At 42.1% G+C, this 12,804-nt stretch overlaps 1 protein-coding gene across 1 annotated transcript in view; it reads right to left on the bottom strand.

The window, feature by feature from the left end:
* Positions 1 to 1,519: 1,519 nt before the first annotated feature.
* The window catches only part of ADAMTS12 (ADAM metallopeptidase with thrombospondin type 1 motif 12), a 155,935-nt gene continuing 144,650 nt past the window's right edge, over positions 1,520 to 12,804 (bottom strand). The window contains exons 21-24 of the mRNA XM_061469538.1: positions 10,422 to 10,595; positions 8,624 to 8,770; positions 6,571 to 6,724; positions 1,520 to 4,504 (exon numbers count right to left, since the gene is read on the bottom strand). Of these exons, the coding sequence (XP_061325522.1) occupies positions 4,272 to 4,504; positions 6,571 to 6,724; positions 8,624 to 8,770; positions 10,422 to 10,595 (708 nt within the window). The 3' untranslated portion in view covers positions 1,520 to 4,271. The remainder of the gene's footprint in view (positions 4,505 to 6,570; positions 6,725 to 8,623; positions 8,771 to 10,421; positions 10,596 to 12,804) is intronic.

The following is a 12,804-nucleotide window of genomic DNA, read 5'->3' as shown; positions in this document are numbered from 1 at the left end:
CTTCCCCTTCTCTTACCAGAGCAGCTCCACCAGCTCCCACTAGACCTGGCCTACAGACTTGGGTCCCGTGTTCAAGACACCCAAACCCCTGACGCCACCCTTTTAACCAGTTATTAACCTGGCCAATCCTCTTTTAGGTCCTCTTCTTTATCCTGGAGAATTGACAAAAAGACTATCTGAGCTCCAGAGCCCCTAACCACCTCTCCCAAGGCTCTGCAGTCCTTCTTAATGTTCTCCAGGCTACTGCTATCTATATCACTAGCACCCACATGGATCACTAGAAGTGGGACTTACTAGACCAGGCAGCCTCTCTGCAACATCCCTGATCCGTGCCCCTGGTAGGCAACACATCTCCCTTGAGACTGGGTAAGGCTGACAGATGGCTGCCTCTGTTCCTTTCAAAGCAGAGTCCCCTGCTATTACGACCTGCCGCTCTTTCCTGGCAGCGCCAGTAGAGATCTTCTTTAGCAGCGCACCAGCCGGTTGTTCATGGTGCAAGTGCGTTTCCTCATCAGCCCCCGGCAGGGCAGCAAAGTGGTTCTGGGTGGGGACAACAGATTTATGAGGAAGCCCCTTGCTTTTTTGACTGTCCTCTTCCTCCTTATTTTGTTGTTTTTTGTTGTTGTTGTTGTTGCTGTTTCCCACCTTCCCGGGTGGGCTACAGGGGACGCTCGAGGCCCCTGCACAGTTTGGGCCTGGAGCAAGCATTCGTGGTTACTCTCAGCTTCCCTGACATCTCGCAGCCTATTAACAGCATCCCGCAGCTCAGTCCCTGCTGCAGGAGGACCTCCACCAGGGAGCACCGAGTGCAGCCCTGCCCATTGTGCCCCCTCCCCTCACCCTCAGTGCAGGCACTCTGCACCCCGAGCTCTGCACTGCAGCCTCCCCTCCCATCGGCTCTGTCTGGGTGCCTACGCTGGCACCGCCGGGGCAGCCAGAGCAGAGCTCCCGGACCGGGCCCTGCTCACACGCCGAGTGCTCACCATCCCGCTCTGGTGGCCCGCGCGAACTGCCCCGACCCGCTCTGGTGGCTCGCCCGCGCTCCCTGGGGCAGGTTTTTACCCCCTCAGGGCTGTTGCCGCTCCTCCTGGCTCCGCCCGCTGTGAGTCCCTGCTCGTCCCAGCTGAGCTGCCGGCTCTGGGCAGGTCCCGTCGAGGACTTGAGGCTCCCTCGGTGGCTCTCGCCGCTCTGAGTTGAGGCTCTTGGACGCTGGTCTCCCCCCCGCTTCTCGGTGTTGAAGGCGTCCTCACGAGCTACTCACCGCAGCAACTGACCAGGTAGACACAACAGGAATGCACAGAGCTCCTGACAAGGAGCTGAGGCACCTCTGCTTGGACTATGAGTGGTGAAATGTCACCTGTTCACCTATTTCATATCAAAAGTATCAAGTATCAAAATACCTCAATGACGATGATTCCCTGAAGTGGAAAAGATACTTCCTAACTTTTTTTTTTCCCTTGGAATTCTGTGTTATGAATCTTCTTGCACTGGAAACATAAAATAGCAGAGACATCAGACATAAGCAATGCCATTTATTGAAGCTTGAAACAAGTATGTCATCATAGTTTGCTTTTTAAACATTGAAATGTTAGAACAGCAGTGAATGTGCCATGTTTTCCTGAGCGATCTGTTGAAGCTGATGTGTCTCAGGATAATACGATAATATAATGATTACACCTTTGCACTTAATACTCTGTTCAGTTTTCAGAATAGTGACCATCTGGGTTGGGATCATAAATTCACATTTACTTAAAATAGTTATGTCATAAGAAAGGAATCTGGCTAAATGGATGGGAAAGATGACTGCACGTATTATTAGCATAGAGGAGATTATGAGGCTGATGAGCGTGATGTAAGATCCTATGTAAAATAGAGCAAAATAGTGCTTTATTAAAACAGTTTATGTTCTTGTCACAGTCTTTTCCCTAAAATTTTAAGTTGAGCAACAGTGATGACTATTCTTCCCTGGGTAGAAAGATTATTTTGATTAATGTCCATAAATTATTTATTCACTTTTATCCATTTCAAAAGAAATGAAAAAAACCAAAACAAAACAAAAAAAAACATACCCAAACCAACCCAACAATGAAGCTAGAAATGGCTTTAATCTACACTAGCTAAAAGGAGCACTGGAATGGACAACCCTCCCAGGCACGTTTCCACCTGCGCTATCAGTCATCTTCTTTGTCTTTAGCCCACATACCTGATGGCCACTTCTGCTGACCTCTGTGGATAAAATACTGCAGGTACCTCTGAGCATAGAACAGTCTGACTGTAAAGTTAATCTAACTTTGTCCTGCTCAAATCCTAGAGGATGCTTCCAGGAACACCAGTCTGGCTTGTCTGGCCATCAGAGAACTGCATTGGATGTAGCAGTACAGGCTCTGCTCTACACAATGCAGCCTGATGACAAGCCCTGCCCGAATACTTCCCGAATCAGATGGAACACCTCTGCTTCTTCATATAATTCAGTATTTCTGTGCCCAGTTGAATAAGAACTGTCAGGATTTCCATTGCTCAAAGGGTCAGCAGCCACTCAGGACCTCAGAAGGACATAAGCACACAGTGGAACTTAAAAAGCATTATGTCTGGTATTGGCCAGCAACACCATAGACATGTACTATTTTAAGGGTATGTGCATGCATGCTGTGTCACGCATGCACATGCACCATTGTAAGTCATCCCCCACAACTGTTATATTAGCACCATATTTTTAACAGTGGATTTTAAGTTTTACCAGCACCTATAATTGGGGTTATATTGCCATCACAGAAGTTAATAAATCTAACCTTACCATGCTGCATATCCTGAACTCTCAGAGAGATTTCAAGAGAAGAAGTAAGCCCTTAGCCAAAGGTCACAAATCTATGAAAAAGGACAATCAATCAGATTTGTGGCCAAATATTTCTATTAACATTCCTAAAGGTTTGTCTAAAAGTATGACTACTGGTAGTCATAGCTCTGTAACCATAGTGACACCTGGATTCATGGCCATGTGCCTCACTTTGCACTGCATAAATGTGACATTTTCCTGTATTACAATCTCAAGTTGTCAGGTAGCTAGGGAGTAAATCTGAGATTTTCAGAAGAGCGAGAAGAACCAAGGTGTCCAAATCTGTCTGAATTTTAAAGGAATCCAAATGTCAGGCTCTGTCCAGCTCTTTTGAAAATGCCCAGTTTTGCCTCAAAGGGTCCAGTCTGGTCTCCCAAAAGTTTGTTCTGCCATTTTCTTCAATAGCAAAACAGATACAGTATTTGGCTGGCGCTCTCCCAATGCCTGAAGCCCAGAGCTACACAGACACTCTGGGTCTCAGGCTCCTGTCCCATGTGCCCTCACCCTCAGTATGATCAAGGATTTGCAATGGGGAAAAGTTTACTATGAGTGAGGTGATAAAGTACTTTTGTGAATGTGGTTTTAATTTTTAATTTTAATCACTCTACTAGGAGATATTTGATTAAGTCATAGCTCTGAATATTGGTGCAAGTGACTATCTATTAAGGTTGTAGATCCAACCACCTTTGCTTTTCATGGTACCAAGAAATGTAGTTTAAAATGTATTTGGAACTTAACATCCCATATTTGGTGGGGCTTTCAGGCAACAGCAAGACACACGCAGCAGAAGAAAACTGGCCAGGACAGGTTATGGTTGAGGTATCCTTTAGAGGTTCAGTCAAGTACTAAATGAACATTTTTTCTTTTGAAAAAACCTACGTTTCAATTCAGCCCGCACATCATAATCAGTTATTAGAAAAAACTCTGCTTTTAAACACATGAAATGTGCAAACAATTTCGAGAAACACCGCCACTTCACCTTGATTCCTAAATACAGAAAAGTGAGTGAGCATAAAGAGATCTGGTCCACAGTGCCCCTCTGTGCCTACTGCCCCATCAGCCACCTTCACTCAGCACTCAAGTAAGAAGTGCTGCTGTTTCAAGTGAGTTTTGAAAGAGAAGTGGAAGAAAGAACAAGTTAAACATTCATTTATAACAAACAAACAAAAAAACAACCCCAATATTCTTGCAAGCTTGTTTCTAGCCTCTATGCATGCCTAAAAGTACTAGCTGCTGGTATGCTGCAAACTATGTTACAGAATTTGGACTATTACAGAAAAAAAACCTTGTAGCAGTAAATTAGGACCAATAACCCCAAGGGATGTGTTTTCCTGTTTTGATCAGAGATTTCCATTTATGTTGGATGGTTAAGAAAAAGAAGAAGAAACATAAAACCTGTAAACAGAAGCCCTACTCAAAGCAATTAGATAAAAACCAACTAGTGCCGAGCAGCTTGGTTGTTTTCTTGATTTTGAGGTGATTTTCTCCTTGATTTAGTGTAATTCTGTTGTCTGAGGCCTCGCTGATCCCCGTATCTTGCTTTGTTATGAATTCGAGGCTGACTACATGTGAAGCAGCACTGAGTCTGTATGGACGGCAACAAGCACTTGCCAATGCCTTTCAGCCTCTGGCAGAACTGAACTGAGAGCTGGTCTTTGCTGCAGGGTGGCCCTATGGTGGAGAAGATGAGAAGAATTAGCTATATTTTGCAGACACATGATCTATATTTCTAGAATTTTAATCTGCTTTATGCCAGACAGTCATGTGCCTGTTAAGGCTTTTCCTTATGATGGCTTTCTCTTCCTTTGTATTACAGGTCACCTTGATTACCCTGAAATTTTAGAACTTCTAAGTGAAGAGGTCCTATTAAACTTCACACAACCTTCTGTCTTGGAAAATACAACTCTCTTTTGCTACAGTTCAGTGAGGCTTTACTTTTGCAGCAGACACAGCTGATCAATATTTTCCACTTCGATGTTTCTGCTTTAAAGAACTGCCAAAGAAAGTCCAGCAACAACGATCTGTGAATCTGGCGCTTTTGCTTCTTGTAAAGGACATTTAAGACAAGCACAATGGGCTGCCAGTGTGCTGCAGAGCCATGCAGGGCAGGCAGAAGATCATAGACAAGACATGTGGAACTACACGTTCAGCTAGACCACCCTTCAGCTTCTGCAGCACAAGAATAAGCCAGGGATTGGTACTGTGTGAATTATGGTGCTGATACACCTGCTGTAGCATTAATAAACTGAGATGTGTCAAATTTATTTAGATATTACAAAATGGGGGTCCTTAGTTGTGAAAATAGATGGCTAGGGGGAGAGTCAAGGTTTGCAAAAGTAGGAAGATGGTGGATTAGTCAAATGCAAGGCTATTCAGCAAATCCCCTCACATTAGAACTAAGGAAACTCAGTAAAACTAGTGTAAAGGTAGTTTAAAACAGATAAATTACTCATTTTCACAGCAAGCTGTGAACGTCTGGAACTTGCTGCCACAGGAGAAGGTGAAAGCAGACAGCATGGCAGGGTCAAAAAGGGATGCAACATATTCATGGAAAAAGTTCCATAAATTTAAAGGCACCAAAAAGGGTGCTTCTAATAGGCCTAATATGTCAGTTGGGAATGCTGGAGGAATACCATGGAAATGAATCACAGGAAAGGACTAAACTATATTCTTCTCAAGTAGCATCTTCTAATGCCACTCCTGGAGGCACAGTGTTGGGCTTCATGGACCACTGGTCTACCCACTAGGGCATTTCTTACTTTTACTGGTCCCTTGAGCTTTTATTCACAGAAATAATATTACTAGTCTGTGTAGGTAGTATTTATCCAAGTCTTTCTTTCTCAACATGAGAGGGACAGGAGATAAGCAGTCCCATTCAACCCTCAGGCAAAACACGTGCTGAAGATCTTTGAGCAGCAGCAGGAGTGATGCATCACTCTCAAGCGTATGACAGGTATGTACTGCCCTCAGGAGTCAACCTCTTGTCTCACTGCCAGATTGGACCCTTACTGCTGACTTCCTAAAGGGTAAAAATATTCTCCAAAAGGCTTTTGAAGCCTTTTCCAGAAGGACTCTGAGCTGTTGCTGCCCTTAGCTGAGGGTACCTGCTCAATAATGCACTACAGAAGCTAAAGTTACTTTTCTGTAAAAGCTTCCTCCTTCCCCTGCCACTTCTCTTCTGGGCTTTTGAGGGAGAGAGATACCCTGAGTAACAAAAGGACTTCTCTCCACCTCTTCATTTTGGGGACTGAATTTATAGTGACAAGACTGTATCTGGGTTCATTGCCAGTCAGATTTTGATTACAGTGTCTCACTTTGCTTCCTTGCGCTCCCAGTTCAGAATCTGCAGTTCCCATAGGGGTACCTATCCTAAGAAATGGCATCTGTTTAGACTCACAGCATGTCCCTCCAAGCCCTCTGAGCAGCCTGTGAGTTACTTAAAACAAGTCAATACAAACAGACCTATTCATTCAGTTGAGGCATTATGAATTAGGGACGCATGCTCAGAGAACTGCATTCCCCAGCCTGAGAACACAAGGCCAGAGGGGCTAGAGAACACGATAACACGATCCTGCCGACAGTGTGCCTGAGCAGTAGCACGTTAAGCTGACTTGTAATTACCGAGCCCCTGGTAATCAAAACAAGCTGGCAAATTGGGTCAGCTCCCAGTTTTTTCAGAATCTCAGCACAAATGGAGAACTTTTTGGAAACTGTCTGATGCAGGTGTGGTAACATACCTGTACTTTTCCTGCACTCTTGCAGACTGCATTTCTGATATTCTGTGGGCTTGGGTTTATCCACACACATACTGTCATTTTCAGTTTCATTAGTTTCTGTGTTCATGCACTCCACAGTTCTTTGCTGAATGCCCCCTCCACAAGAAACGGTGCACTGAAAGAGAGTAATTTTAACATAAAAGCCTTCTACATGGAAACTGTGTAATATGCCAATACTTGAACTGTAATGTGACAGGAAGCTAAAAATGCCCTATGATCCAGAACCAATGACGCTGAAGTACTTTGTGTACTGTATTCTTCACCCAGACGCATCCACTGTGCATAATGGCCAGATTTGGCAGGGTGTAGTAGAGGGTAAATAGTATAAATATAGCATCTTGAAATGTGTAACCAGGGTGAGAAGAATGTTTTCTACAAGAGGAGGGTGAGGATGATCTGAAATGCCGATCTACAACGTAAGTGGGTAGTAATCCAAATTAGTACTGTACCGACATTTTTTTGTTTCCTGTGTTTTCTCACCATTTAAATTAAACATGATTAATCAATTGCAGTGTTAGGTCTAGAAATGAATGAGCTGAAGATTAAAACAAGCTTAGTGAGATGTTTTTTCTTTGGTGACATTTACACTGTGGTTACCCATTCTTTACGACCACAAAACAACTGCCAGCTGCTTGTTCTGGCTGCACACAGATGGACAAAAAAAAGAACATTTTCAAAACATGCTCCTGTACTATTGTGTAAAGGCACTTAATTCTTCCAACATTCTAGAGCATCTGAGAATTCCAGTTAATATTAAATTCTTTTTCTCTTCACATATATAGTGGCCAGGAACACAAATACTTCAACAGATAGAGAATGCCAGCTAATGAAAAGCAAGAGATGAAGACGGGACTGGTACCTCTAATTTTTACGCAAATTATCTTCTCTCTAATGTTTCTGTGCGTAAGACAAAATATTACTGGTGTGAAGTACATTTAAAAGATCTTAGGTACTCTTGTGGCAACTTTAGATTGATGTTTAAAAAAGATATTCTAGAAAGTGAAGTAAATGGGATTAATAAATCAGTAAAATAGTTGTTATACATTTTGGTATTCAGTTGCTTATCTTATGCATATCCCAACATTTTCACTTCCACATTTAATTGTTAGTTTCACTGTGTATTATATTATATTCATATCCCATCTAATGGCCTTGTGTCATAAACAACTCATTAAATTTTCTGTGTTAAATGACTCTCCATTGTTTCTTTATTTGTGTCTCCTGGCTTTGGTGTTCTTTCAATGTTCTCTGCTGCTGTAAGGAGTATTTGTAATGTATGAATAGGTTTATTAAGAAAACTGGAGGGAGAGCTTCATTTGATATACCAGTTTTTTTATAACCAAAAATGTATTGCAGACACTGGAAGGTTCCCCAAAGATACACCTTGTATTTGTCAAGTAGATTTTCAGAAACCAAAGTAGACAGGTATTGGTCAAAATTCAGAGTTTCTGTTTCTGTGGGCAAGTTCAATATTCCACAGAGTTGCTTTAAGGGTCACCCTGTCCCCCAGTAGTCTCAGAGTTGAAAATTTTGAAGGAGTAATGGAAGAATGTCAATGATATCTCCTTTTTCATTTTCACTCTGCTGCCCAGAGAAGCTGTGGCTGCCCCATCCCTGGCAGTGTTCAAGGCCAAGTTGGATGGGGCTTGGAGCAACCTGGTCTAGTGGAAGGTGTCCCTGCCCATAGCAGGGGGTTGGAACTGGGTGAGCTTTAAGGTCCTTCCAATCCAAACTGTTCTATGATTAGAAAAGGAAAAAAAAAAATGCCAAAACAACCAACCAACCATCCAACACCACCTATTGCAGCAACAAGAAGGAAAAGCTACAATGTTTATGACCTGAAGGAACTGAGATGGGCTGACTCTGAAACATTTAGTCGTATTTTCAGATCTTCCACTGTAGCTCTGCATAAGAAACTGTACGTGCCACAGGCACAGAAGTTCACAGACAAGTGGGTAATGTGACCAAATATGTCCAACTCATGACGGCACATAGAAGAAGAACTGAATCCTACCGGGCCCCATGCCTGGTTAGTCCACTGCGTACAAGGTTGCTTGTTACATGGTGCAATGGCATTAGGTCTTTTTGTCCAGTCACAGTGGCCTTCCTCTGGGCAGTAGATATGTCGCTTTTGCTGTCCACCACCACATGTTCTTGAACACTACAGAAGAGGTGCACAAACCATTAAGGTGAGAAGTGGGAACGGATGAGAACCCAGAAACAGACCATGATGACAGCAGGAAATCTTCCTCATTTAGAAAAGTGGAACAACAGGTAACAAGAGGCATATCACTGACCCATGTGATTTAGAAAGATGCAGGCCAGCCTGCAATATCAAGTCTTACAGTCCGCATATGAATAAAAACTCTACGCTGAAACATTTATTTCTTCGCATGATTGGAAAGAGAGACAAGAAGCCTTTATTGGTCAAAATACTTGTGAAAAGCTGTTCCTGGCACATATTAATGCATGGAATATAGGAAAACATGGAAGTGGCAACACAGAACAGGCAACACAGAACTGCTCACTAGCACCACTGGCTACAGTAATTTCTCTAACAAGAATGAGATTGGAAGTCACATGTCTGCAGGATTAATCTGAAATATTTACTGAAGACAGTACAAATTCATGAGAGGCAGCATCTCATTTTTATAAGGCAGTCAAGGACATTAAAATTCACACAATCTATAAAATAAATTAAGTGTTTGGCCATAAAAGCATCATACAAAGACAATGACCCAGGTTATTTTTAGACATTTTTTTGCCCACATCCTAGTATGACATATTGCACACAGACCAATATGAGTAAGTAATTTTTACTATTACTCACTAGGTCTACAGTAGAGCCTGCTTAAAATACACAAAAGATTTTGTACATTGACATGAAATGAGGTGCCAGTTACACTTTGAATAATGCATTGTTCCTGTCCTACAAGGAACTGCATCCCTATGGACAGAGGTCTAGAGCTGACATTTGATAAATGAAGCTTTTCAATCCAATTCTATTCAGTATTCTTAGCATGAGGACAACTGCCAGGGTTGGACAAATGTTTGCATGAAATATTGTAAGTGGCAAATGAGTGAAATCATTTGGCTACATTTTATTTTTAGAACTCTTGCTCACTGCTCTGAAGGGAAACCCCCATCCTGGTCTTCTTATTGCAGCTGTGATTTGTCAGTGGCCTGTAAGGAAGCAATCTGATCACCTCCTTTGGAATCCAAAAGCATTAGGTCCACAGTGTCTCAAACACTGTGGTCCGTCTCCAAAGCTGCTTTTAGTGGGTGCAAACACCAAAATGTAATCAAACCACGTGCCTTAGCTGACACAAATATGTGCCTGGCTGCCTATGAGTTTGTTGCCACAGATTTATATTACAAAAGTGAGATATAACTTAAGTCTGACCTCAGACTCTGGCCCCATAAAATTCCAGCCCAAAAGTGTAAAATTCTAAAATTAATTCTAAATTAATCATAAAGTAACATTGAAATGGCAGCAAAAGGAATAAGTCTGAATGAATCACATTTACTGATCCAGTATGATAGCTAAAACAAATCTTCTTCCAGGCCATCTTCTTCTCTCTTTCAGGGTATGGTAATTTACAGCTCTATCTGTGTATCACATGCAATCCTAAGAATGATTCTGGGAAGTCTTAAAAACATCCATGATAACACTATACACAAGGACTGCAAAGCCTTTGAGTGGTATGAGCTGTGCATCTACCTTTGAGCCTAAGCTGACCTACAGCATGTCTCTCAGACACTTAACCGACACATACTTGCTCTTTCCTAAAGCTTCTTCTAAACAACAATACCTCATTCCAGGGCTCCACATGCCACTGCAAGCAAGGCTCCATGTTACAACTAATGTTTATTTGTGGTTTATATCCGAGTAACTGGCAATGAAAAGGCCTGAGGAGTCGCTTCTCACGAACATCAGTGCAGAGAACATCACGGGTCTTGAAACCTCCGTTGCAGTTAGCAGAGCACTGTACACAAAACAGAAGAAGGCACATACCTAAGTGATGCTCCACTAGGGGGCTGTCCCTTCCCCAGTCACACAGAAAGACAGCTGAGCTCTGAACATCCTGACTCGGAGGGAATTTCCAGTTTACTGTAACAACAATCTGCTGTTGGGTGTAAACACTGTGGTTTTCATCATCACCAATCAGAACACACTATATAAATACTTCCCTTTCTTCACTGGAATATCTATTAATAACATAAAGGCATATTTAATTAGGAAATCTTGCCAGCTATTTCAAAATATGTCATTGTGGAAGAGTCATAATGCAGTAAACACAAAAAATGAATCCTGTATGCACAGAAATTGTCAGTTTAGTTGTTTCTCAGGGATGGAGAGAATGAGGAAAGAGGCACAGCTGCCTGAGTTGATTCTCAGACAGCCAATGGAAGACATAGGGGTCCATGGCATCACTTAACTCAGGCTGGCAAAACTGCTCCTTGTCTTAGCCCACAGATTTGAGCTGCTGTTGATACCACTAAAGGCAATGGACTCATCCTACAGCAGCGGTTCCCACCCTCACCTTCCTTGCTCTTAAACGGAGGATCCATAATCCAAGTGCAGCCTGGGTGAGAAGAGAGAGACACCCTGAGCCCCACTCACAGCCTCTGAATTCACTTCTCAGCTTGAAGGCGAGCCAAGAGAGCCCTACCAGCCTGTTTCTCCTCAGAGGTTACCCCAAGGCCTCATGCAGCAGCACCAGGTTCTGTCCCCAGATATCAAAGCACAGAACCTGCCCTGATACTGAGAAACAACTGAATTTGCTTCCTCAAAGATGGGGACAAATATATATTAGCCAATTCTGCCTATACCACTTTCAGCTTTCATCTTTATTGCCATGCAGTGCAACAATTGATGCTATTCTCCTCTGTGTAAATAAGCATTCTTCAGTTGAACAAGCAAATTGAACATAATACTTTCCTGGAACCTAAAGGATGTTTAGAAGGGGAGTTCAGACTGTTGTTCACAGAAGTTTTTGTACCTCTGGATAGAACAGAAGTGACTGTGCAAGAAACTGAGCACATAGCCCCAAAATGTGCAAAATACATTTGGTATTAAACTCAGGTATTAAGTCCTAGTCTCAAACACCTTTCTTTTAGAGGAGGGAAAGAATTAGATGAGAGTAAAAGAGCGAAGAAGACTCTACTGCACCAGTAGGGGAATACAGCCATCTTGTTGTGATAAGGTGCCTTAAAAATGTTAGAAACAAGTTACAAGAAAAATAACTGCCACATGCAAAAGCAAAAAAAAAAAAAAATAGCAATTTTTATATATGAAATTGATATTAGGTTTGTATAGCTCAATTGCTGGAAAATAGGGGTGGCTAATACAATAGAAATATGCAAGGAAAAGCCTTTTGTCTCAAACTGGCCTCACAACTGGATTGACACTTTAGAACATTTGTTTCCTGTAGTATTTTATCCTTATTTTATCTTTATTTTATCATTAAACCCGATTTCAAGCTACTTCCTGTGACGTAACTAGCATCCTCTTGTTGCAAGAGCAGTAACATTTATAAAGAAAAAGTGAAGGTGAAATATGACCTATTGCAACTGAAACTGCATACCATTTTAAATTACTTTCCAATGCTTAAAATGGTTACACAATGCCTTGGCCTTTTGTGGACTTTCTAGAAAGGCATGTGTTTCACATACAAATCAATTCTATGTCAAAGAGCTCAATTATACAACACAAGTTCTGTAACTGTAACCTTTTCTTTGTATGAATCTGCCCTCTAGCCCAGTGGAAACAATGCTATCTGCAAAATCATATGTACTGACACAGTTTGAGAGATCTGGTGTTTTCTTTATTAAATCAACATTACTGCAAATAGAATTTTATAGTTTTTCTCTTTTGAGTCTTGAAAAATAACCCAATGTTTGAAGCCCCAGCTTTAGACAGCATAAAGACAAAAACGTAACAAGCTTCAAGAAGTCATTGAAGTCCTTCTGGATGCTCATCACACATCTTATAATACCAAAAAAGAATTAAAATGCAACTCCTTGGGTTCCACTTACTACCTTGGACACTCTTCTCTCTCTTGACCTCACCTGTCTACGTAGCAAGGACCACGTAAGACCCTAGTCATGGCAGGCATTCTCCCCACTACATCTTTGTTTAGGTTTTGTAACATAAAACTTGGAAGTTACATGAATGGGGAACAGACCATGTTG

Source organism: Pezoporus flaviventris, unplaced genomic scaffold (genome assembly GCF_033815535.1).
Source record: "Pezoporus flaviventris isolate CSIRO_AGI_PZ_B2104156 unplaced genomic scaffold, CSIRO_AGI_Pfla_v1 ptg000057l, whole genome shotgun sequence".
NCBI lineage: Eukaryota > Metazoa > Chordata > Aves > Psittaciformes > Psittacidae > Pezoporus > Pezoporus flaviventris.
This window is presented reverse-complemented; position numbering and strand designations above follow the sequence as displayed.